Raw genomic sequence first — 25,340 nt, 5'->3', positions numbered from 1 at the left:
AAAACAGCGTCACAAATGAGTTCATTAGCGCGCTCCACTCGGAATCCCCTTTGAGGACTCCCTCAATCTCTCGCCCGGTTGGTCGTACTTATTAGTTAACCATGCCCGCACCCTACAAAGCAATCCCCATCCACTTAGTGGAGACAAGTACCAGAACTGGGCGGCAGATGGGTGGCGGGAACTCCTGCCCTGCACAAATACCGTCATTAACTTTGTCTCAAGCCGTTCGCCCGGCAGCGATTTCATTGTTTTTGGCTTTGCCTTAAGCTTCCCACATCCGAGCCTCCAATGGACAGCTCCCAGCTCCTCTCAGTTCCTCATCCTTCTGCTCCGCTGCCTAATGATTCGCACTGTGGCTCAGCTTAATGACAGCAAACGGGCACCAACTTTTCAAACTGCATTGGGTGCATTTTCCGGTCGTCCTTCTTGTGCCAGTCGAGCAGGACATGTGTTCGAGCACTTGGACTCGCCCTATTCCTGCTAAGTTGGCCACTTCCCATTTCCATTCCCATTCCAATTGCCATTTCTGTTTGTGCCGCCTAATGCTGCAATTTGTAGACCGCTGGGTTTATTACGGCCTGCGGCTGCTGGCGAGGAATGAGCGACACTTTGGCCCCAGGGGTTCTCGCAGCAGGAAGGTCCTACGGTCGGCAGGGTTAAGAACCCCACTTGCATATAAGTTTTTACAGTTGGGCTCAAACATTTAGTTATTAAACAAACTTTGCTTATGCGAAGGGCTTCTAAAATTTTGCTACTTACGTTCTCAAATTAAATCTGCATTCGGTTTTGGTGCTAAGTTGTAACGTAGCTCCTAAGCCTTTTATACTTGCATGACAAAATTTCGATTAAAGTTAAATGGGAAAAGGTTGATATTTAAAGCCGATCCTTATATCTTTAACTTCCAAAAAATCCAAAACATGAGTTGTATTATGTTATCATAACCTGATTATGTTATGTATAATGCTGTAACTAATGTTGTAACTTACCTTGTAGCACACTATGTAAGTCCGCTAAAGATTCCAAACTGATTATTATTCATTTATTTAGCACACCTAAAATTTCTATGTGAAGATTTATATATAAATTCCATATAAAAATCCATCGACATGACACCGACATAATTCCTTTTCACGCTTTCTCTGCGAAATATTTGAAATATTTGCATATACTGCTAACTCTGATGTATTAGCACGTTGTGGAGGATAAGGAAAATTAAGGAAAGTTCACACGCCAAGGGTGCTATCCGTGTGACCACATCCGTCCAAATTTCCACATGCCATATTACGGGCGGGCGCATAGAGGAGTTGCTTTGGGCCTGGCCAGAAACTTTCGGCAGCTGGCAAGTTGGCGACATTTTCGACTGCCAAAAACTTTGCGAACTTTTGCGCCATGGCTGCGAGTCCGCAAAGTTCTCGTTCCGCTTTGAGTGGAGTTCATTACGAATGCCGCGTGTTGACTTATGCATAATTACTGTTTCCTCGGAACCGGACGGCGGCGGATACCCTCCATCGAGGGTATCCCACGATGCCATGGCTTGGCAGCTCCCAGAGCCCCACTTGGCGCAAGTTTTCGGACCCGCTGCACTCCTTGATGGCGGCACTGCGCTCCAGTTGGGTCATATGCTCATTTGTGTGCATGACGCACTGACCTGTTTCTAATGCAACAAAAACGGTAAGCGCCTGCCAGCCACTCGCAGTGCAGTCAACTGTGTCCTCTTGGCTCAGAGAGCACAGCCTCCCACTTGAGCGCCCGGACCAGGAGCGCCCCAAATCCCAAACACCCGCATACCCAGCACCACCCATGTTCTTTGGTGCCTGGCAGCCGTAGCATACTTTTTTGCGCTGTCTGCTGGAGAGTTTATTTTACGCACGCCTTGACCAGACGGAGGCGGATGCAGCCTTCCACTTTGCACTCCGCAGGCAAGTGGAAAAGTCAAGCGGATAAACAAGAGATTAAAATGTCATAAACAATGCTTTTTGCCACTCCGGCAGAGCAAGTTAATGAAAGCCGGGAAAATGGGTTTCCCCCGCTGCAGTTGCAAAGTTTCAACTTCAAGTTTTGATCTGAAAGCGGAGAATCTTTCGAAAACCCCGTCGATGCAGCCCAATAAATTTCCATTAAACTTTTGATTTGTTTCCATGACTTTTTCCGCCCTGCAAGACCAGAGAATTCAATTGAAATTGTTTCCAAAACGAGCTACACAAAAAGTTGTTAACAACTATTTGGATACCAGCCAATAAATGGGTATTTTGCCTATGTGACTACGTGAACAATTCCTAATCAAAATCAAGCCGATCTAGTGAGGCAGACATTTACACTCAATCTATACCACTACTTTATCTTTAGCTCAGATGGGCTGACAATCTTGTGACTTATTACATTGAAATCTTCAAAGGATTGATCAAATAGATTTCTCTAATCATTATTTATTATCGTTATAGTTATTTCCATTATTTCGAACATTTAAAAATATTTATCTGTAAGGGCATAGGACCATCGAGTTCTCGCAAGTAAAAATATTTCATTTGTAACACAATTGAAAAAAACTTTATTTTCGTTGGCCTGCGAACAGGAGGGTCGCACAAATGACAAACTATCATACAGAGGCATAAATTAGTCTCGCATATTTGTGCCAAGCGAGAAACTATAAAACACTTAGGTATACTTTAAATAAGATCTACTGCCCATGTGCACACACACACATGAACACACACACACTCGAACACACTCATGTGCGTCTCTTAAAGTTCCTTCGATATACGACATTTTGGGGCTATTCTAAATGAAATACTGGATGCCGAGTCGGTGCAAGCAAAACCTTAGGCAATTTTCGGCGACAAGAATCAGCAACGCTGTGATGCTGAACGTATACTGATCTTTGCCGGAGAAAATTACGGATGCGATACAAATTGTGAAGACTAATTTCCCGGTTATGTGTTATGTGAGTACGGTATTAAGTATTGATTCGTTTACATATACATGTGGATAGACTGAAGGAATAAAGGAATGAATATTGAGTGCGCATTGAACAATCAAATAGGGTGTGAACCGATGAAGTTGGCGGTTTACTCGGCGGCGGCATTAATGGTGATAGTCTTGCCCTTGGGATCGTCAAAGCGGTCCATCGTGTTGATGTCCATCATCCAGCAAACGCCGACGAACATGATGACCAGCAGCAGAGCGACCACAAACAGTCCCATCAGGATTCCGGGCGTCACGAAGCCCACGCAGTCCCAGGAGTCCCCGAAGGCGAAGTCCGTCTTGTACGAACCATCGAAAGGAGCCTGCAGCTGCAAGGACTTGAAGCTCAGGGTGTTGTACCTGTTGTCCACGGCCTTGGACTCGAGGGTGAGGTTGCCGCACGAGTAAGAGAACGTGGTTGGGGCATTCACGCCGCTGGAGCGGAATTTGCTGTTGTCGTAGGCCAAGTTGCTCAGACTAAAGTATCCACCATCATAAATAACGTCAAAGGTGATTGGCTTGGCGATGTCAGACGTGGCCATAACAACGGATAACTTGGTAGAGCTGGTGTTGGTGAGCGTGAGGTCAGTGACGGTGATGGGGTTTCCGTTGTAAAGAAGGGCAGTGTAGAAGATCTGAAACTGATTGGTCGACTTCCACAGGGTGCCTCCGGTAGTGGCGGCTGTGTCACGGCGAGTACGACGCTGCACCACGGGAGCGGTGGAGGGGGCCGCCAGGTACAGATAAGCCACCTTGCACTCGAACTGCTTGCTGATAGCGGCAATGGCGGCGTCTGAAATGGGTTCAATTATGGTTAAGTTAGTGTGTCTTATTGACGCTTTTGTAGTAATTTAATGTTGACCCACCATGTGACTCCAGACTGGCCTCGCGGCTTGTGGCGGCGTCTTCGAAGGTCACAAAGAGGGCCGTGCCCACGGCACACTTGGCCGGTGTGGTCAGCTTTCCGCTGGCGTCGATGGAGTTGTGCTCCCGCTTGGCGGCCACCGAGCGCAGCGCCTCCGAGGGGTTCTCCACGCTAGTGTAGTAGGTCTTGGGGCTCACACCTTGCAGCTGGGCGTAGCACGACTGCGCCTGAGAGTTGGAGCACAGGAAATCCTTGTTGCTCAGCTGAGTATGGGAACACACAAGGGTCACAAGTCTAGCTATCTAAGTGGCTACTCAAGCACTTACGCCATTTTCCTCGAAGGCCACGACCATGTGATCTTCCAGCAATGCTGCCAACTGCTCGGCGAACTCCGACTGGGAGACCGTCTTCAGGGAGGGCTTCGCCACACTGGAAAAATGGGGAAGGAACTCGTTACACTCACGTTCAACACATTCAAGGGCGCACACCCACCTGTTGGCTCCCCACAGGAAGACGGGCGTTTGCTCCGCCACGGCAGCCCCAATGACGCACAACGCAATCAGCGATTTCCACAACATCGCTCTGTATTCGCTTACTTTGGTGGGGGTTTAATGGAAACAAAGGAGAACGAAAAACGCATAAGTAAGGAACCAAGGAGAACACAAGAGACACAAGAAACCAACCGAAAAGTGAACTGAAACTAAAAACGAAAAATGGTGGTGAAAATTTTCGCTTTGCCTTGCACGACGTCGCCTATTCCAGTGAGAAAAAAACCTTATGACGGTCATGTGATGCGCACCAGCTGACCGCAGTGTTGCCTAAAAATACCAAAAGTATGAGATTAGGAAAATACTAGAATTAAATGGACCAATTCTTATTGCTTTTTGAAGAGACTGATTGGATATTTTTACCATGAATTGGCCTTAATTTGTATTCCGCCACTAATGCTTAAGGGAATATAAATACAATACAATTAAGGTTCAGAGCTTTGCTGTTCACTTAGCGTGGTCACCCACCATTCCAACTGGAAGCGGCCTCCATACTGGATCCCAAAATTCCATATGTTGATTCTTTGAAAACAATTATTTATTCTTTCTACTATTTTTATAATACTTTTTTTTAAACACTTTGTGTTTTTTAAACAGATTTTTTTCAAAAGCCATAGTGGACCCGAGTAAAGTTATTTTTTTGCCAATTAGTATTTTAACGCAATTTTGGCACGGCCACACTGTCCCAAAGAAAAACAAAGTTTGTTATGATTTTACTGCGGGAATTGTGTATGAAATGTGCCATTTGACGACCTGAGGATGCGTCTGCGCCGTCGCTGGCCGCGAAGGATGCGGCGTGCCATGGAACAACTGCGACTGCAGTCCCGCAGGAAGCTGCTGGCGCTCATGAGTGAGTTCACTCGCTCACCTTTCCTATTACTTCACTATACAACTTTAATTGTCTTCTTTAAATTTTAGTGACTGGAGGACTCTGTCTGGTTATCTGGACAGTTGCCAAGTATTTCTCCGCATCGGAGGATGGTGAAACCGGCAACTTCAGCAGCTCCTGCACTGCCATCGATGCGGTTTACACGTGGGTCAATGGCTCGGATCCCACCTTTATTGAGGACATCCGCCGATTCGATTCCAAGTACGATCCCTCGCGGTTCGATGACAAGAATGAACTGCGGTACTCTTTGAGATCCCTGGAGAAACACGCCGCGTGGATCAGGCATGTCTACATAGTAACCAATGGTCAGATTCCCAGTTGGCTAGATCTCAGCTACGAAAGGGTCACGGTGGTGCCCCACGAAGTGCTGGCTCCTGAACCCGCGCAGCTGCCCACCTTCTCCAGCTCGGCCATCGAAACGTTTCTGCACCGCATACCCAAACTGTCCAAGAGATTCCTCTACCTGAACGACGACATATTCTTGGGAGCGCCGCTGTACCCAGAGGACCTGTATACAGAGGCGGAGGGAGTTCGCGTGTACCAGGCATGGATGGTGCCCGACTGCGCGATGGACTGCCCCTGGACTTACATAGGGGATGGTGCATGCGATCGGCACTGCAATATAGATGCCTGCCAGTTTGATGGAGGAGACTGCAGTGAAACTGGGTCAGCGAGCGATGCCCACGCCCTCCCACCAAGCCAAGAAGTGCTTGAGGTGGAACCTGCCGCTGTTCCACAAGCAAGAGTCCACCGATTTCCTCACATGGGTCTTCAAAAGCTGTTCAGACGCAGCTCTGCTAACTTTAAGGATGTCATGCGGCACCGCAATGTGTCCACACTCAAAGAACTTCGTCGCATTGTGGAGCGCTTCAATAAGGCCAAACTCATGTCACTAAATTCGGAAGTGGAGTCTTCCAGCTCCGAACCACTGACAACACAGCGCCACGGGCTGCACAAGAAGGATTTTAAGTCTTCCACCGATATTTACTCCCACTCGCTGATTGCCACCAATATGTTGCTAAATAGAGCCTATGGCTTTAAGGCGCGCCATGTTCTGGCGCACGTGGGCTTTCTTATCGACAGGGATATAGTGGAGGCAATGCAGCGCCGATTTAAGCAGCAAGTTTTAGACACTGCCCATCAGCGCTTCCGAGCCTCCACAGATCTGCAGTACGCCTTTGCTTACTACTCCTTTCTGATGAGCGAAACCAAAGTAATAAGCGTGGAGGAGATCTTCGATGAGTTTGACACGGACGGATCGGCCACCTGGTCGGATCGAGAGGTGCGCACCTTTCTCACTCGCATCTATCAGCCGCCACTCGACTGGTCTGCCATGCGCTACTTCGAGGAGGTGATTCAAAACTGTACTAGAAATCTGGGCATGCATTTAAAAGTAGACACAGTCGAACACTCCACTCTGGTCTACGAACGATATGAGGATTCTAATTTGGTTAGTACATATAATTATATCTTACAGAATTATATTAATATCTGAGTCCTCCTTCAGCCTACAATAACAAGAGATTTGGTTGTACGATGTCCACTTCTGGCTGAAGCTTTGGCGGCAAACTTCGCTGTCCGACCCATGTATAACTTCCATATCAGCCCAAAAAGAACTTCGCACAGCAACTTTATGATGCTCACATCGAACCTCACGGAGGTGGTGGAATCACTAGATCGATTGCGTCGGAATCCGCGCAAGTTCAACTGCATCAACGACAATCTGGATGCCAATAGAAGCGAAGACAACGAGATGGTGCGCCACCTGCTCGAGGACTTTTACCTCTCCTTCTTTCCGAGACGCAGCAAGTTCGAGCTGCCGCCGCAGTATCGCAATCGGTTCGAGTCTTGGCAGGACTTTCAGCGCTGGAAGAGAAGAAAGCGGGCCGTCCTGGTGATTGGGTATGGAGTAAGTCTGCTGCTGGTTGTCTGTCTGCTGCGATTTATGTGCCACCACAAGGCTAAGTTAGTTAGGCGCTGTGTGCAGCGCTTGTAGGAATCGTTTTCGGAAAGTTTTCTCTCTTCTGCAATGTTGTGATATGTTGTAAACATATATTACATATGTAAATTGGCCATTTCCGCAAGACATCATAGTCAAATCTAGTTGAAGGCCATGTGTAAGGCTATTTTTCTAGTTCTTTAGGTGCATGCTAGAAGCTACGTTTAAGAATAGTCGTTAGGAATGGATACGTAGTGAAATTTTCTAGAATATTTTGTTGACAAGCTATTGCAGTCGAACTGCTTTGTGTTCAGTTTCGTAACACTTAAGTTTTTTTTACTGAGCGGCGATAGCTACTATTTCTAAGTTTTGATGTACTATGATATTTGCTCTCCCAAAGTACTGAAATACCAGAGGCAACTTAATAATCTAAAATCTAGTTTATTTTTGTTAAACAAATGTATAAGTTGAACATATAATAATATATACATATGATATAATTCAATGGAGTACGCCTTAAATGATATTTATAAATTTTGCTAATGACTGTTCTTTATTCTGAACAAAATATACCATTTCCATTGATTTCAAATGCTCTAGAAACTGCAAACATTTATTAAATTAGTTTTTTTATGTTCATTGGTTGGCTGCTGTCCAAACTACAGATTGCTGTCAGCACTTAGCATCGGTTCCGGAGTCCGTGCTCCGGATTCCCTGGCGCGTCGATGATTACCGCAGAATTTGACCACCCGCTGAGCGGTGGGCGTTGCCGAACAATTCACTGGTGGCTTCCGAGCACTCTAACTACGTCATCACATTTTCGCTCGGTTTTTTACGCTTACGGCCAGGGGCCAGTGGGTGGTTAGTAATTACGGCCGGGAGCCACCCAGGTCCAACTTCCCCGCTTCCTCGCTGGAATTATGGCCACAAAAAACCCAGACTACGCACTTTGCGGCCCGGAAGCCGGTGGGCGGAACTGGAGCGAGTCCAGACAGACTGACACGGGTCTCCTTGGTCCCCTTCATGGGGGCGTGGCACGAGCTTGGGCAATAGCTCCCCAGTGCCGTGTACATATGACGATGATTTGCTCTTTTTGCGAGGAACATCTTCCTTTTTTATTATGCTGCCTTCATTGGATTTGCCATTTTATTTCGCCAACTCATGAAAAGCGGTCGAAGTTGTGGGGAAGTTGTGGGTGTAACCTATCCGGATGCTGTGGCATAAATTGCGTCCGCCGTTTTTTACCCCACTGGCCGCAAAATCGGGACTCGAGTTACTATACCGAAGTGCCTCAGCGGGGGTTCCCCCGCTCCCATTGTGACTCTCGACGGAGTACGATAGAATATCAATTACCCAAAACAGCAGCTCGAATCTTATCTGATCCAATCTTTTATCAATTATCTGCACGTGTGTCCAGGGTTTTACGGGCCCTACAAACGTGTCCCTAAACACAGGACACGTAGGCTCAGCCAATTTCTGGCCTCGTAACTCATTCTAAATGATCTCTAGTTGGGCCACCCAGACACTGGGATTCATGCTTGAAATACGTGCACACGCCACAATTTGGTTTATTATGGCTTTTGGTGTTTCGTAATCTCGATCCCCCGATTTATGTGGTCTGCCACAGAGCGGAAGTGGCTGTGGGTTGTCAGTTCTTCGGTTCTTTGATTAATGCCAGATCGGTATGCCAAATTATGCAAAAGGTAAGCTGACAATATGTGTGTGGGATAAGGAAATGCTTAAAATTTTCAAATGGGGATGTATCTATATCCTGTTGGTGCCATCGAAATGTGAAGAACGCGTTCTTGTATGCAATGTCTATAGCATAAGCAGTCTCTTAAGATCCTGTCATTACAATTACAATTATAATCTGTAAAATAATTTATATATATATTGAAGCTATTGATGTCCTCCTTAAGTTTTCTCCCATTGCCAGCGATCCTCAGTGGATACTTCCTGTATGACTTCTCAAGCAACCGTGGCCAGCTCAGAACCCAATCCCACACCAAATCCTCAGAAGTGCCGACTCTCTGACCAAATCCCAGACAGTTGGACACCCGCTTCTAATATTTTTCCCCGAATCGTTTAGCTTTCTAGGGGATGGAGTGGGTGAATGTAATATATTTATATTTAATTGGCTGGCACGAAGTTGTGGACACATTTTGACAAACGGCTTCCTTCGTGATCAGAAAGTAGCCGCGAAAAGTCTTTTGAAAATTGACCAATTCGAAAATGCATTCTAATAATATTTTCGAAATGCATTATTCCATTTTTGCCTACTGCATTATTCATGCGGTCGGCACTTTGTTCGCTGAACGCTGCATATGGTAATAGTCATAATCAAATTGTCCGAACAACTCCCGCCCCCACGGTAGGGCGAGAAGAGGGGGCGTGGCAGCAGCGACATATATGAAAATGCAGTATAAACAAAGAATTAAGACATTAAATCGCTCATTGCGGCAATTTACATTCATTATTATTACGAGCTCACCGGTACGTGCCCATAAGCCATGGGAATTGGAATACGGACGGACGGCGACGGACATCGGCGGACAGAACCGGCGACACTGACCGCGGTGCAGGGTGGTGGAGGAGGGGGTGGGGAGGTGGAGCACCTGGATGGAGCGACAGGCAGAACAGCCGCCCCTTGCATGCTTTATGTATTGATTTGGGAAATTAATAAAATCATAAAATGGTAATTAATGATTCGACGAGCAAGCGAATCCAATGAGTGCAGTGACGCAGCTGAGGGAAACGTACAGTGTTGTACCCTGGAAGTAACGAGGAATATAGAGAACATATAGGGAACATTCTATACAAAATGTTGTGTATGAAAGTTAGCTTTAATATATATTTCCTTGATGCTTATTCTGATCCCACAACTATGTTTAAAATCTTCAATACCAAAATTTAACTTTCACCAGTCTAATAAATCTCTAAGATAATGATAACTAAATGACGAACTGATTTAAAAATCCTTTTTTTAAACTACATTACCCTTATACGATACTGTTCCATAATACTACACTTTCCCATTTGAAAATGTATGCTCCTCTGAGATAGAACACGAATACACCCCACCTGCCAGCGATGCGCATTGCCCCGTTCCCAAATTCGAATGCCCAAGAATGACCAAATGCAGTGCCGCCGGTAGCTGCCGCCTGTCCGACCTGACGGATCGTCATCGCAGACCGCGGTCCGCTGATTAGGGATTCAGGTGCGTGAGTGCATTTCGTTTGCTTTTGGACTCCCTCTTCAGCGGAATTATAGACGGCGGAGTGACTGTGGGTGCCTGATCGTCCGTCTTTGGGGGAGTGACAGATCGCATGGCTACGCCAATGGAGCCCCTCCAGACCCTGGACGGCCGTGCTCCTCCACAGCGAATCCCCCCTTTGTTTACAAGCCGTTTACATCGCTGATTGCCGCTGATTGTCGATGAATGGCAGTCAATTCATGGGCAGTAAATTCATGGAGACATTCCCGCCGCCTTCGGCCGCTGACAAGTGCACTTTAATGAGTCGTCCTCGGTGCCTTTGAAGGCCTGCAAAGTCCGCTGCGGATGGCCATGGCAACAAAGCTGAGCCCGGAGACCCAGACCCGGAGACCAGAATACCAGAAGACCAGGAGAAGTCCTCTCCGCCACATATGTGCCTTCCAAAAGTGGGCGTGTCCTGGCCTTATGACAAATTATGACAACGCGCATTTCTGGCTTGATTTATTGACGTTCGCTTAAAGCCCTCCATTCAACTATGACCCCCTTTTTTTGCTCGCAGGATCCGGATTTGTATCTCAACCCGAGAAAATGTTCTCCCGCTTTTTAATGATTTTAAAGTGATTTTTAACGTGCCGCCTTACGGCTGCTTAACTACTCTGTGCGACAAAAATCCCCGCGTAATTAATGGCGATATAATTTACAACAAAGCAACTTCGGCAAAAGGAGAGAAGTGCTATACATGGAACTACATAGAAGCAATCAGAGGTGGCTGGTTCAATTCCTGAGGTTGAGGCGGTGATTCGGCTACCACGAATTGCGGGTGCACTTCCAGTTATGTGGGGAATGACTTTAGATATATGATTACTTACTAAGATTAACACAAATTCATTAAAGAATTTATGAAATGTAAGGTACGTTTTTATGAATTTATGGATTGTGTGTGATTTATGTTTGCTACCTACACCTATCGTAGCTCACTCCCTAAGCCAATGTGGCCTAACCCCGATCCTGTCACTGCTCATGTTCCGCAGAGTCAGCTTCCATCGCCCAGCTTCCGATTCTGGATGGCAGAGAAGAGAACATCGCTCGACAATCCAGCAGCCGGCAGCAAATTGCCTGCAAAGTGTTGCAATAATAAAAACCCATGCTTGGAGGCGTGTCCCAACATAAAGCTGCGATACACGACACACGAGGGTGATACGATTCCGAACAGGGCCAGTTCCCAGTGCGAGTCCCTTTCCCTGGGGTGGTTTTCCTACTATCCTACTTTCCTGGCCTTTCAGCCGGGGAACAATTAGGCATTTGTGGCGGAGAGGGGCGATCAGGGGAGTTACAATAAACAAGAGCCGGGAGGCAGCCAATAAGTCGCTAATGCAATTAAAAACTCACACAAAGCAGGGAGCTGCTGATGCTAATAAGTCATGAGGGAAGAGTCCTGCGCCCAGGATCACAGTTAGCCCAAGGAGGCGTGACACGTGAGACACCTGGAGTGATTGCTGTTTCCCTAGCTGTTACCCTCTCTTTCGCTCGCAGGACTCTCGCAGATCCTTGCCCTGACTCTCACTTCGTGACAATTTGGTGCGTTAAATTACAAAAATTAGTCACAGTTAAGGCGACCCGAACTCAAACTGAATGCAATGCTCGATTTTCGACACTCGACTCCAAATGGCCACTTTGGGCCGTGCTAAATCGCACAAATTAGCAGTTTAATTGTTCCAATTGACATCGAGGCGAGATTTGTGCCCGGAGTCCCTGGAGTGGCTCTACTTCCGGCTTTCCGCCTGGATGGGCGTGTTTCTGGGTCGGCAGGATTTATGTCCTGTCATGTGGTCAGTGGCACAGACAAAACATCACCTATATGGGTGCTCAAATCTTCTAGCACCTATCCTATGCCAAGAAATCCACTCAGTTGAAAGTCTGAGCAGATAAAGTAATACACTTCGGCTTAAATTTGATTTTTCGGTTGTTTATTTACATAAAGAAAACTCGGTTTGCAGACGAACTGCCTCCACAGGTATTTACACTCGCAAGCTTCAGGGGCCCAACTCCATCAATAGATGCTCCTGGCGAGGGAGAGGGGCGTGGATACCCCCAAACCGACTCCCACGCCCACGCCCACTCCCAATCCCACGGATCCGCCAGATGGCGGGCAGACGTTGGTGGAACCGCTGAACTTCTCGAAGCCTCCGATCGCCTCCGCCGAGAGCTTTTTGCGCAGATCCGGTTTCGGTCCGCTGAGGCACATCTTCTCCAGCTGCTGGTGCTGGGACCGCACGGCGAACCGGTTCACGTGCACGGGAATGGGCACCACAATCTTGGTGCCGCTGGTGCTGCCATTGCGCCCCAATCCGTGCGAGGTGAGTCCTGCCTTAACCCTTTTCCATTTGGCGCGTCGATTTTGGAACCATATTTTTACCTATTGGAGAGGGATTACATTAGCCTCATGTGTTATTCTTTAATTTAAAAGCTAAACCCACCTGGACTTCGCTTAATTTCAGACTGGTGGCTATTTGACTGCGCTCCGTGAGACTGAGATACTTCTTGGCGTGGAACTCGCGCTCGAGTTCCAGCAACTGCTCCGAAGTAAAGGCTGTGCGCCGGCGACGGGATTTGGAGTTCGAACTGGAGCCATTTCCCTGTGAGTCCTTGCCGCCCATTCCGCCACCTTCATGTCGGGACTGAGCGCCTTCATCATCGCTGCAATCCTCACTATCCGAATTAGAATAGGCTGAAATTGAAGCGCTTTACATTAGTTTCTGTAAAAAAATCAATGGATAAACAAGAGGTGGACAATCAGGGCAGTTGTCCATGCAATACATATGTAAGTATTCCCAGCCTATTTCTCTTCCACAATACATGATATCCTTCCACATTTGGATATCAGACGGCATTACAAGGAGTCTTTGAATGTAATATGTAAATCCAATACCCAAGCATTCCTAACTTATAAAATGAACATGGTTTATAGAATTAACATGATCTCAATATGATGTATTTGGATTATATAAAGAGCTAAATCACTATTACCTTGCACCACAAAAATCAATGCTAAAATCAACTAATCTGTATTTTATTGCTAGTTTATTAAGCTGTAATCGCCACTACGGCTTAACACGAGTATATAACAAACTCGACTTCTTAACTTACAGGTGTAAAACAACTTATTGAACATGAAAAAGAGAAATGACCTGTACATTTGAAATACATTAAAAAGATCTACATTTGACTGCATTTCCGAAAGATCTAACTTCAATATGAATTTAATTATAAAATGTATTATATCAGTCAAGAGGTCAAAGTTAAGACCAAACCCAGAATAAACTTGTTCTTTAAATTACATTGTTCTTTGTGCCATTTTCCTTCCTTTTTCAATTATTTCTTTCTTGAGATACTGGGACATATATTCTGTTCAGTGCAGGCCCATCATTCAGAGTCGCTCTAACGCAATGTCGCCTCGGTCCAGCCCACATCCTGGCTGATTCTCCTCGGGCTCAAGACACTCTCTTGAGGAAGCCCATTAATGGGGCCCTAACGAGTTCGGACTTCTGGTGCAAATGGCCCGTGCCACAACTTGTGGCAAACATATTTATTTATAACTGGATACATGTGTCTGAAGGCTGCCCTTCGCAGAAGAGATGAGATGGGGAGTCGCCGGGAATGCTCGAAACATAATCTGCTTGTTTTGGGTGGACTCAAGTTGAGCGTGCAAGCCAAGTGCCCGATGAGTCCTCCCACCCCTGCTGCCACTTCAGATACTCTTAATTTTGAGTACACGGTTAAGCGGTTTTTAACACTTACACGCTTCAAAAGCGCCCGCTGTCACTGATTTATCTGCCCATCTGAACCCCTGTTCACCCACACAACCAACCACCCCCATGTGAGCCACCCACACCGCACCCTAGTCTGCGCCCACTTGCGTTCAGTTATGAATATATTAGTCGGAAATTTGTTGCGCTCTTTGCTGCTCCGCTGGCAAATTGATTGCGGCACGGATGGCTCCGTCTCCAGACACTTTGCCCAGCAGCGGGGGCTCCGGATGATTATGGTGATGGGAGAATGGGAGAACACTGCCATTCCATCCGAATGACCAAACTAAATCGCTACGATTGTCAAAACGTCAGCACTCCAGTCACTCTGCTTTGTGGTCGAGTGGCGGGTCTGGATCCCGAAGTCGGAGTTGTGAAAACTTTTCACTGCGTGATTGACACCGAACATTGGGTCTTAATGCACTCTATGCTAATTTTGATTATGACGTGGCAGGCTCAATTTGAATTGCCGTGACAACATCGCTCTACAAAATGAGCCACCGCAAAACTGGACAGGATTCGAAAGGGTAAATTAGTAAATGGTAAATGAGTTCTAAGCTCGGGAAATACATTTTGGCAGAACGCGTTTTACGAGAGAACAGTACGATAAAGTCGAAAACACCTACTATTTTTATAAGCAAGGGAAAAAGTTACCCTTTTATAAGAAATACAATCAGATCTCAAAAAATTAAAGTGCAAAAAATATAAAGGCACGCTTTTCAATACCAAATACGTATGTACATATATCTATACATAAAATATTTAAGTAAACAATTTTATATAATATGCATCCTGATGAAAGTCAAACTTCTTCCCAGTTGGGCACATTATACCTCGATTTATATCCTAATATCTGCAATGGCAAAAACCCTAATGTTCTTATTTCCTTTAAGATTAAAAAATTCAAATATTTCCGTTATAGAATTAGTGGTTTCTGTTGACCATTAAAACTAGACTAAGAAATTCGAAGTTTATCTAATTAGAATAGACTCATAATTATTTATGAATACAGAATCAACCGAATAAGAGTTCAGTAATATGAAATGCTTTCTGAAATATTTGATGTAATGAGCAATTTATTTATTAATAACCTGTTTAAAACAAAATATATAGATTTATGCTGAAAATTGCTCACTATTACAAAATTGCTCACCTTGCAAACTTAAAAACTATCCAATAGGTGTAAACAAAGACATTATAATAACTAACTATAAAAACCAACTAATAACTTTTAATGTCTTTGGTGTAACCATGTCTAAAATGGGCAAATCGACTTAATTTAGATGCCAGATATTTCTTATGTAAAATGTAAATAAAAGGTAAATAGTAAGCTTAAAAGATTTTCAGAACGCTTCCAGACAATGCTTTATAACAACTATATCAAAGCACCCCAATACCCCAAAGGTATAATCATATCCCTGGTAAGATTTATTGCTTGGTACCCACCTCCATTGCGACTCTTGTCCATCTCTCCATTGTAGTTCCTGGGGGACATGGTCAAGCTGATGTCACTGCAGGAGTCGCCGCTGCACTCAAAGTCCTCGTCCATGCCCACATCCAGAGCCGGTTCCATGGGACTGTGGCTGCCGGACTTGGCTGGCGAGGAGTTGGCCTGCGGAAGCGTCGGCTCCTGGAGCTGCGCCATGCCGGGGTTCGCTTGATCCTCGTGCATTCTGCCGGCGGCGGCCATGTGCTGCAGTCGAGCATGGACACTCAGACTGTGCACGTAGTCCTGGTTCATGAGCTCCGCCAATCGCCGGTAGCTGAGATCCGTGGGCGCAACTGCGGCGGCGGCGGGATTGAAGGGCAGAAAACGCGTATCCAGCGGATGCGGCACGGTGGCTGGAAGCTGTTTCTCCAAGGCATGTGGTGGTGGAGGTGGTGGTTGAGGCTGTGGTTGTGGCTGCTGCGAAACAGGATGACTAGCTGGACTGGAGGGCAGGTAGCAGCCGCCGGCAATTAAATGCGTTAATCTTTCGTGGTTCTGGGCGAAGTAGCCATGCAGCCAAGGATTATACAGCGGAAACTGGGTGAGTCCCAGAGCAGAACTGGCCACCATGGCCCGGGCACTCAGCTCCTGCTCCTGCTCCGCCTCCGGCTCCTGATCGCGCTCCTCTGGCGGCGATGGCGGTGTGGCAGTGGCAGGCGTTTGGTTGGCGATTAGACTTTCGATCGAGAAGGGCTTGGGAAAGGGTTTGCTGGCCAGCCTGGTAGTGGGAGACTCCATGGTGGCGATCTCTCCATTTTGCAGCAGGGCCGGTCGATCCATATTGCCCACTCAAAAGCACACTTTTAGGGCGACTAAATTTAACTTCTTTTTTTAATTTTCCCAATTTCCTAACGCGCTTTTGTTCCGGAGCAGACACGACGCAGTGAACCGTTCAGAGATCTGCGAGCGACTGTCCAAGTGCAGCAGACATCACGTACGCGTACGGCACCCAAGTCGAAGCCAGAAACCCAGAAATTCAGAGGCGCCGAGCAACCACCACCACAGTTTGTGTGGCTCCTCCTCCATTTCAATATGGCGCATGACAAACTGATGGTGTCTCGCTCTAGCGAGCGATCCCATTGGCCAGTGGCTAATTGCCGGGTGGTGCACACAGCGAACCAGTTTCCGGCAATGGAGCTTTCCCCAGCACCACCACCACCACCCACCTTCCCGCTCCGTAATTGCGTTCTGCTCGAATCGCTCGGTAATCAGACATCGCCGGACTGGCGAGGAGAACGCCCTGCCATTAATGCACCGTCTTCGTTAGCTCCTTGGCCATTCGGGGCTTCCCCCGACTACAGACAACGGAGAACGGAGGACGGAGGATAGGGTTCTCGCGAGGCATATTAGTGACCAATTTAAATTCAAACATCAGTTGCCAGTGGGTGTGACTGCTGGGCATCATTAGCAGACACTCCAGTGTGCTCACCGATTTGTATCTGCAATTTAGGTGCATATCTGTTTACGGATTTCTATCCGGGTGCGTCTATTTCGTATTTCTGGTTCTAAATATTTAAGCACACCAGTGAAGAGGTCTATCAAACTTTTTATTTTAATTGGTGGTGTGCAAGCACTCTAATGCAAGTTCCCACAGGTTTTAGTCGAAAAGGACTTCCGTAACAGCCTATATTATTTATCGAACTACAAGTATTAAAATGTATATATATAAAATTAGCCAAGCTAATTTAAAAACCCCTTAAACATTACTTTGAAGGGGTCACTTTGAAGATCTTATTTATGAAAATAAAAAACCTCTAGCAAGTATACAAATTCTACAGTATTCAACGGTAATTCAAAAATACGTTTGTAAAATCCACAAAATCTAGACAACAATCCCGGGAGTCGTGACCCCAACTGCTCCAAGAAGCAGATGGGTCTATTATTTCGTACATCCGCTGGGGACAAATCCATATCCGTCCCCGTTTCCCCCTGAAGCACCCATAATTGATATGCCGATCGTTTTTCACGCAGCAGGTGGCAATCATTTGCATGTGTATGGCTTGATCGTAATTGATCATAATTGACCAAATTTTTGGCCATAAGTGAAGAGGCGTCCATTGATTGGAGCGCGAATTGGCATTGGTCACGTTTGGGTGTTTGAAATCTTTTACGAGCAGCGAACATTGCGAACATTTTAACCGATTCGACAACGGCATAAATTACAATACAATTATGCGGCTCGTTGATAATTTTGGTTTTCTGATTATGATGAAAGCTGCTGGGTTTTGTTTGGTATTTTGGCAGTTTGCCAAGGATAGGCGGGGATGAGTCCCCATAGATGGTGCCCGAGTGTGGCTAAATATTTCTGGGCAGGTTCCCTTCTTTTCGCGGCGGAAAACGGCCAAATTAACGAATTGCAACGAAGCGTTGAATGCGCTCAAATAAATCAGAGCACTGTTGACACCATCACCATTCCTCATCCCCGATTCGCCATCCCTAGTCCGTGGTCCCCAGTCCTCAATGCGCAGTCCCCAATCCCAGTGCCATGTGCAGAAGGCGAAAGATACATCTTTATACAGACACAGATGTAGATACTCTCTTTCGTTTGAGCGAGCGCGTTTTTTAGATTTTTTTGATTGCCCGCAGACGGAGAACAATTCGAAATTATTTACTGACAAATTGTTGCGAATTGTTGGCATATTCCTGACAGAGAAATGCGCACACTGCACAAAACGAACATAATTAAAGCTCTAGCGAAACGTATAATGAGATACAAAAGTATCTGCAACTAAGTACCTCGAATTGCTCGCTGTCTGCGGTCTCTAAATTATATCGTTCGACTAATGAAAATTAAAATTTCATGCCATTCGACGGGATGTGAAGGCGAACATGTGTTCCGGTGACCGCAGAACACGGAGCTACATGCATATAGCCACATAGCCGTAGCTGTCCGATGTTTACCCAACATTGGCCACGCCCCCACTCAATTTGCGGCGATACTTCGGATCCGGCGAATGGCTACTCCAGCTGGTAATTGTGTCATTTTACCCCTTCTTCCCCATCCATCTAGCCACTATATATTATACCTCTATCCTGGCCCTTTCCGTCACCTGTAATTAAGGACCTCTGGCTTCTGCCAAATTGTTTACACAATTTAATTGGAATATCGAAGGTAAATTACAGTTGTCGATGCTCGTTTGTGGGCAAGCATGGTTTATTCAGTAATTAGCGGGTCACTCAATTGCATGACCACTCAGTGAATATTCAATATTATATTGGTGCTGAATGTCTTTGCATGGAATTTTATAGTACTGACTGTTTCGTAGGAAACTTATTCGACGATTAATGAAGTTCCTTATCCTCCCAATCTGTCTTCCTCCTTATTTAAAGCTTTACATGATTTGCTTTGGGCGTAAAATTAGTGTCCCATTAATTAATTTTTTTAATAATTAATTAATCTTGAATTAGCAAGCAGCTTGGCATTTCTATTTCTCTTAATAGAGTTGGGCTAAGGACCTCTATTAGAGAAAGGCTCGAATATAGTACATAATGAAAAAAGATATAAAATAAGAGCCTTAACATTAAGAAAACTATCTTTAAACTGATTAATCAATTCTCGTTAAAGATAGCATTGTAGGTTACCTTAATTATTTCAGCTACTACAGGAAATCCCTAATCCTTGCTGAAAAAATTGTTTTTCATTAAATTCGATACATATATGAGTAAAATAAGGGCGAAATCCTTTTTTTATTAAGAGGTGTGACTATGGCATTTCTATATTCAGATATGGTGTACACTGGTATTTATTTAACGACTGGCTGGTATTTTTTCGGTTATCGGATCTGGCGCACGTCTGGTAACACTGTCCAGAAAGTCGATTGCTCGTTTTTCGTTAGAGAGCTTGCTGCTCGCATTTATCCGCCTGCTCGCGCGTAGAAAAGTTATTACTTGATTTGCATTGCTGCCACACGTGCTTGACTATTAATTGCAGTGCGCTAATCAGTCGCTTGTCAGCTGGGCAGACCACAAAAACAGAGGCAATTTATCAGGCTGCCCTTTCAGTTTGGCATTACATAAGAAACGAATGGCCAAGCGAAAGTAATATTATACCAATTTCGGAGCTAATATTGCATCAGCAATTCTGGACAGCAGAAACACGAGAAGGGTAGCAATTTGGCCAACAAAGTCTTCAAAAGCGACAACAAACGAGTGAAAATATGAGCTGGGCAACAACAAAGCAAAGGCACAAATGTTTCAACTGTAGCAGCGGCAGCAACAACAACAACCGGAGCAGCGGCAGCAGCAGCAACATCAACAACAGTGCGCCTAGCAACAAGATAATTTCGACGAGCGATTTCCTTTGATTTGCGCCCATTTGTCAAAAGCCCAAAAGCCAAAGAGTGTAAATAGCACGTAGTATTAGTACAATTCACAGTAAGAAAGGTGCGATTCACCCGGGGCAACCAATAAGCCTGCGATAGCAACAATAATACAGAGGAAGCGCACAAGAAATCACCAGAGATCGCACAATGAATCCGATCAAGGCACAGTCCACGGGCAGCCCCAAGAAATTCAACATATTCGCACACGTCAAGTACGAGCATATGGTCGCCGGAGTATCCGGCGGAGTGGCGTCCACACTCATTCTACACCCCCTGGATCTGATCAAGATTCGATTCGCAGGTGAGTCATCCACACGCCTCGGGGAATTCCACTTTACACTGAGAGGGAAACCAAACAAGTAATTCGATTCCGTGGCCAAAATATAATAGTAGGACATCTATAGGGAAACATGTTGAATAATCTAAAACGACTGAGCTATGATCTACGTATTTTGTTCAGCAGTATTGCTGTTTAATATAACCCTCCTTTTTCTGATTAAACTAGACTTAAAATAGAATACAAAAACTATATGTACCTACCAGAAGAAAATTTCAATCTGATTAGAAAAACGAATTGTCACCACAGGAACTAGTACTACATATATTGCTGTGTAGTAAAGAGCACTCGGCACGTGCGGGGAAATGCCGCCAGTCTGGCTGCAGATTATAATTGCACTTTACTCGCCGCTCGCGTTTTGTTTGCGCATTGCCTTACAAATTTTCCATGGAAAGTTTGAGACGCTTGGGTATCCGAGAATTCACACTTGATTTTTTTGTGCACCATGGAAAATTTGAGAAGCCTGTGTAGTCAAGTAGTGACGTGCATGTTTTCGCACATAAACAAATCTAAATGGGCCACGGGCACGTTAAAACATAGTTTTTCTTTAGCGCGATAGATATACATAATTTATGGGTGTGTTGACAATTGAGTGGAACCTCAAATTAGTCTAATCTGGAATTTTCAGGCAGGAAACTGGGCAACAGCAGTTCGAATTGTTTACTTGTTTTTCCTTTTAAATCGCCTAGCCAAAGATCAATACTTGCTATCAACCTTTGATATACAGATATGACAATAAAATGTATTACTGGCTCTTATATGAGCCATCATCTGACTCAGGCCATTGTGTTTTTGGCTATTTGCTAAAAACTAATACATTGCTCTCAATCTGAATCATATGTTTGGCCTCGATTGCGTTTCATGCGCAAAATACATGAACAATATTTCCGTATAGTCGGGATAGCAAAACAACAACGAACGGAGCTGGTTTCTTGATTATTAAATTTTGTTGCCGTCCAGTTTGCCCGGATCAGTGCTAAAAATCGTTAACGCAGTAAGTGAATATGTAAATTCACCAGAAAAGTGGCTTGTAAACAATAACAACCAGCAACCGAGTTGTTTATGCGAATTAAAGTCACACCATGCGAGTTTTGTGAGCTGATTAAGCGAATCCAAGTTGGGATGGTTAGAAAATCCAGAGTATGCGGTTTCCCAACAATGAACCTCCTTGAATCCGGTGGCTTCTCGATTTGGTAACAGCTGTTTTCTATTGACTTGCGCAAGGCCTTTATGGCGATGACGCATTTTGGCCAACCGAAACCCGTTTATCTTGCTTTTGCTTTTCTGTTTGCTCGTTTTTAATCACGTGACCACTTGACTTGACTGTACATTGCGATGGCTTTGTTAACGGCAACTTTCCGCGGCAACTGTCCGGTTTATGTGGCACAAGCGCCAGTTTCAGTGGCTGAAAACGAGTTTCCACTGTTGCCATGCGGGAAGTCGGTTGATTCAGCACTTTGCGACCTTATCAGCGCGACTTTATCGAGTGCATGTCGAAAAACTCATTACTGTGGCCAAAAGCAATGTGGTTGGTCGTAAATACCTCCAATGAACTGGCCTGCTGGGTTGTCCAGTCCCGTTTCAAGGTCACCCATGAGGGGGCTATAAATAGTCTAAATAGTCTAGAAGCGAAGACGAGCCCCTTTCTTCTGCCTGGTACTGTTGTCAGGCCAGATCTTATGATTGCCCTGCTTATATAGAATATGTGCTCCCATATAAATAGCTAAGTAGCTGCTAATGGACGCGAAAACAAGTAGAGTGCCTGCTTTCGACGCTCCCAGCTTATCGCATCCGCTCACAATTAACGCTATCTATCTGTTTTTGGCGAAAACAACTTTGGCCACGAGCCTATGCGTTTTGGAGTCAACAACTGATATTCCTGTAGACGTACAGTTGCCTAAGTGAAGAGCAATACTCACAAAATGACGTATTCGCCGGCCCTTCAGTGATAGTATCCATAATCGTGCCAGCCCCAAGGCTACGATGTCTAGACATGTTTATCATTTACGAGCGTGATTCTCCCTCCTCTTGCAGTAAACGATGGCCGGACAGCTACGGTACCGCAATACCGAGGACTTAGCAGCGCCTTCACCACCATTTTCCGGCAAGAGGGCTTCCGCGGACTCTATAAAGGCGTCACACCCAATGTCTGGGGATCGGGATCCTCTTGGGGCCTGTACTTCATGTTGTAAGTACTCTGCCGTGCTGATAATGGTAACAAGTCTTAATGTAAATATTCCCCTCAGCTACAACACCATCAAGACATTTATTCAAGGAGGCAACACGACCATGCCACTGGGCCCCACGATGCACATGCTTGCAGCTGCTGAGTCCGGAGCTCTCACCTTGCTGCTGACGAACCCCATCTGGGTGGTAAAGACGCGCCTCTGCCTCCAGTGCGATGCCGCGAGTAGTGCCGAGTACAAGGGCATGATCCACGCCTTGGGCCAGATATACAAGGAGGAGGGAGTTCGTGGCCTGTACCGCGGCTTTGTTCCCGGCATGCTGGGCGTTTCCCATGGAGCCATCCAGTTCATGACCTACGAGGAGATGAAGAACGCCTACAACGAGTACCGCAAACTGCCCATCGACACGAAGCTGGTGAGTACGCAGATCACAGATGAACAACTCATCACATGACCAGGCTGCGCGTGGCGTTGACAACGCCTATATACTAAATTGGATGGACAGATGCGGTTAACTTAACAGCACACAATATTCTTTCCATAAATACACAAGATTCTAAAGTCTATACGTTAAATTCGAAACATTCAAAAATTGAATATGCTTATCGTGTACTTTGTTCAATGTTTTGTTTTGAATTAATTTTTTCATTAGAAGGCGTTCTTAATCAGAAAAATGTTTGTTCGGTTCGTTCTATTTTGTTTGACCACATCTGTACAGTATACACATCCAAATCCGAATATATCTGGTTATGATGACGTCTCAGCCATTTGGCAGCCATTCAGCGCATTGTGTTCGCCTCACTAATATGTGTTTCCTCACCTACAGGCCACCACCGAGTACTTGGCCTTCGCGGCTGTCTCCAAGCTGATCGCGGCAGCGGCCACCTACCCGTACCAGGTGGTGCGGGCGCGGCTGCAGGACCATCATCACCGCTATAACGGCACTTGGGATTGCATCAAACAAACTTGGAGGTACGAGCGCATGCGAGGTTTCTATAAGGGCCTGGTGCCCTACCTGGTCCACGTCACGCCCAACATCTGCATGGTCATGCTGATCTGGGAGAAGCTGACTAGCTAGATGGAGTGCTAGTACTAGAGCATTGAATCTAGAATCTGACAGAGAATTTAAGCTAATCACCTAGAATACACGAATCTTTCTCGTTTCCTCCGATGTGCAGCTAACAGCAGAAAATGACAAACTTATTCTGTATTATTGTTGTAATTCGATTACGGTTTAGCCCTATAACCTTACTTTAGCCTTAAGTGTATTCCATAACTAGTTTATTTTTCATCCTTCACTCCTAACTTCGAAAGTAACTGATGTGATTGGGGCCTCGTCAAACTTGCCCCTGCCCATGAAATGTAATTTCAGAGACGCATTTCTTGCACTCTTCGCCGAAAGAAACACATATTTAGTTCTTAGTTTAGTTAAATTATTTATTTTATAACGGCCTGGAATTGTGTAAGCACAAAAAAAAAACCAGTTACTGTTTAGTTGATACAAAATTTCGTTTTGGCAAAAAGATTCTTCATAGTTTTTGAAAATGGTTTATAATTTTAAGGATAAACCTTGACACTTATGTAAATAAGCATAAACGCATTGTGAAACCAACTTATCCCCACACTGGAACAATCTTATTGAAATCAAAGAAAAGATACGAAAATGCGAAATTACTTACCTATATTAAAATGCTACGATGGCAGACCTAAAAGAAAAACAAGAAACAAACTAAGCAAACACTGTCAGCGCGTCCAGCCTGCGTCTTTTCATTTGGCCAAGGGCTCATGGCAGCTTGAGTAAGTAGTCCTTGCTCCCTCCGCTCCTTTGGTCCTCGACCACCCCCTAAATTGTGCAGAATCTCTTTGCTAATCTGAAACGGCCAATGCGCCCTTACTGTAAGTAGATGTAGCTTCAAGTTCTCAGTCACTAACCGCACTGTATTTGGTTCTCTTTGCAGCTTCGAGGGCTACAGAGGTTTCTACAAGGGGCTAAAGGCGAGCTTAACCCGAGTAGTGCCCGCCTGCATGATCACCTTCCTGGTGTACGAGAACGTCTCGCATTTCCTGCTCGCCAGACGGAAGCAAATTGAGGTTGAAAAGGAAGCGTCGAACGTGTGATTTCGCTTTTTTTGGATTCCTCTTAATCTTAGATACATATATACCTCTGTGCGACATTTCCATATGTCTTTATAGTCAGCGGGCAGTTGCAATCGTGCTGAGCATGCGCAGCGTCTTTTAGTTTAAGCCTAGTTAGATGTGTTTGCAAGACTTCTTTGCAGCTTTCCTTGTAAGTCAAGTGATTCTGGTTCCTAGTGGGGTTTAAATGGATTTGTGATTGGTTTCTGACAAAAATGATATAGGATACCTGCGAATGATAATTGCATAGCTGTTCTGTTGCAAATAAACCAAATCTTTTTAAGCCAAAGAATGTCTTTATCTGGGTGTTAACGTCAAGACTTCAGTGTGAAAATTAATCTCAATGTTTTTCTAATTACATAAAGTTCCCCTATTTACTATTTTTTAATGAAAAAAGTGCGATTTCTTTAAAGGGGATAAAAAGTTGTACCATCTGGCATCTTTATAGATCGGGTAAGCTTTGAAAAAAGTTACAGTGCTATCCCACTAGAAGTATAATATATGATATTACATTTGAATTAACGCCGCTCGAACTAAAAAATCGATTTACCGCCAAAAGATGGCGGATTTCAATTTAGTCCGACTCGGAGTCCGTTTAACGGTTCTCTATGTAAAGCTTTTCGGAAAGCTCTCGCTTTCTGATTCGTT

At 45.2% G+C, this 25,340-nt stretch overlaps 4 protein-coding genes across 5 annotated transcripts; 2 read left to right on the top strand and 2 right to left on the bottom strand.

Moving 5' to 3' along the window:
• Positions 1-2,524: 2,524 nt before the first annotated feature.
• On the bottom strand, positions 2,525-4,642 carry LOC6528730 (V-type proton ATPase subunit S1). Of its 2 annotated transcripts, XM_002089729.3 has the most exons (5): positions 4,510-4,642; positions 4,319-4,421; positions 4,153-4,255; positions 3,828-4,089; positions 2,525-3,754 (listed from the first exon to the last, which is right to left on the bottom strand). In XM_002089729.3, the coding sequence occupies exons 2-5, from the start codon at positions 4,402-4,404 to the stop codon at positions 3,066-3,068; spliced, it is 1,140 nt and encodes a 379-aa protein (XP_002089765.1). In that variant the 5' UTR covers positions 4,405-4,421; positions 4,510-4,642; the 3' UTR covers positions 2,525-3,065. The 2 variants fall into 2 exon arrangements, with proteins under 2 accessions (XP_002089765.1, XP_039226428.1); XM_039370494.1 differs by having other exon boundaries at positions 4,319-4,595.
• Positions 4,643-5,027: 385 nt separating this feature from the next.
• LOC6528729 (N-acetylglucosamine-1-phosphotransferase subunits alpha/beta) lies at positions 5,028-7,794 on the top strand. Its single transcript, XM_002089728.4, has 3 exons — positions 5,028-5,224; positions 5,293-6,713; positions 6,771-7,794. The coding sequence occupies exons 1-3, from the start codon at positions 5,134-5,136 to the stop codon at positions 7,257-7,259; spliced, it is 2,001 nt and encodes a 666-aa protein (XP_002089764.1). The 5' UTR covers positions 5,028-5,133; the 3' UTR covers positions 7,260-7,794.
• A 4,567-nt stretch (positions 7,795-12,361) lies between these two features.
• On the bottom strand, positions 12,362-16,656 carry LOC6528728 (homeobox protein unplugged). Its single transcript, XM_002089727.3, has 3 exons — positions 15,669-16,656; positions 12,894-13,144; positions 12,362-12,832 (listed from the first exon to the last, which is right to left on the bottom strand). The coding sequence occupies exons 1-3, from the start codon at positions 16,489-16,491 to the stop codon at positions 12,467-12,469; spliced, it is 1,440 nt and encodes a 479-aa protein (XP_002089763.1). The 5' UTR covers positions 16,492-16,656; the 3' UTR covers positions 12,362-12,466.
• Positions 16,657-19,516: 2,860 nt separating this feature from the next.
• LOC6528727 (mitochondrial folate transporter/carrier) lies at positions 19,517-24,981 on the top strand. The gene is made up of 5 exons (XM_002089726.3): positions 19,517-20,334; positions 22,405-22,558; positions 22,617-22,971; positions 23,383-23,528; positions 24,515-24,981. Exons 1-5 carry the CDS (start codon positions 20,181-20,183, stop codon positions 24,672-24,674), a joined length of 969 nt encoding a protein of 322 aa, XP_002089762.2. The 5' UTR covers positions 19,517-20,180; the 3' UTR covers positions 24,675-24,981.
• Positions 24,982-25,340: the final 359 nt, after the last annotated feature.

The sequence above is a fragment of the Drosophila yakuba genome, chromosome 2L, assembly GCF_016746365.2.
Source record: "Drosophila yakuba strain Tai18E2 chromosome 2L, Prin_Dyak_Tai18E2_2.1, whole genome shotgun sequence".
Classification (NCBI taxonomy): domain Eukaryota; kingdom Metazoa; phylum Arthropoda; class Insecta; order Diptera; family Drosophilidae; genus Drosophila; species Drosophila yakuba.
Note: the sequence above shows the minus strand (reverse complement) of the source record. Positions and strands in the feature narration are given on the sequence as shown.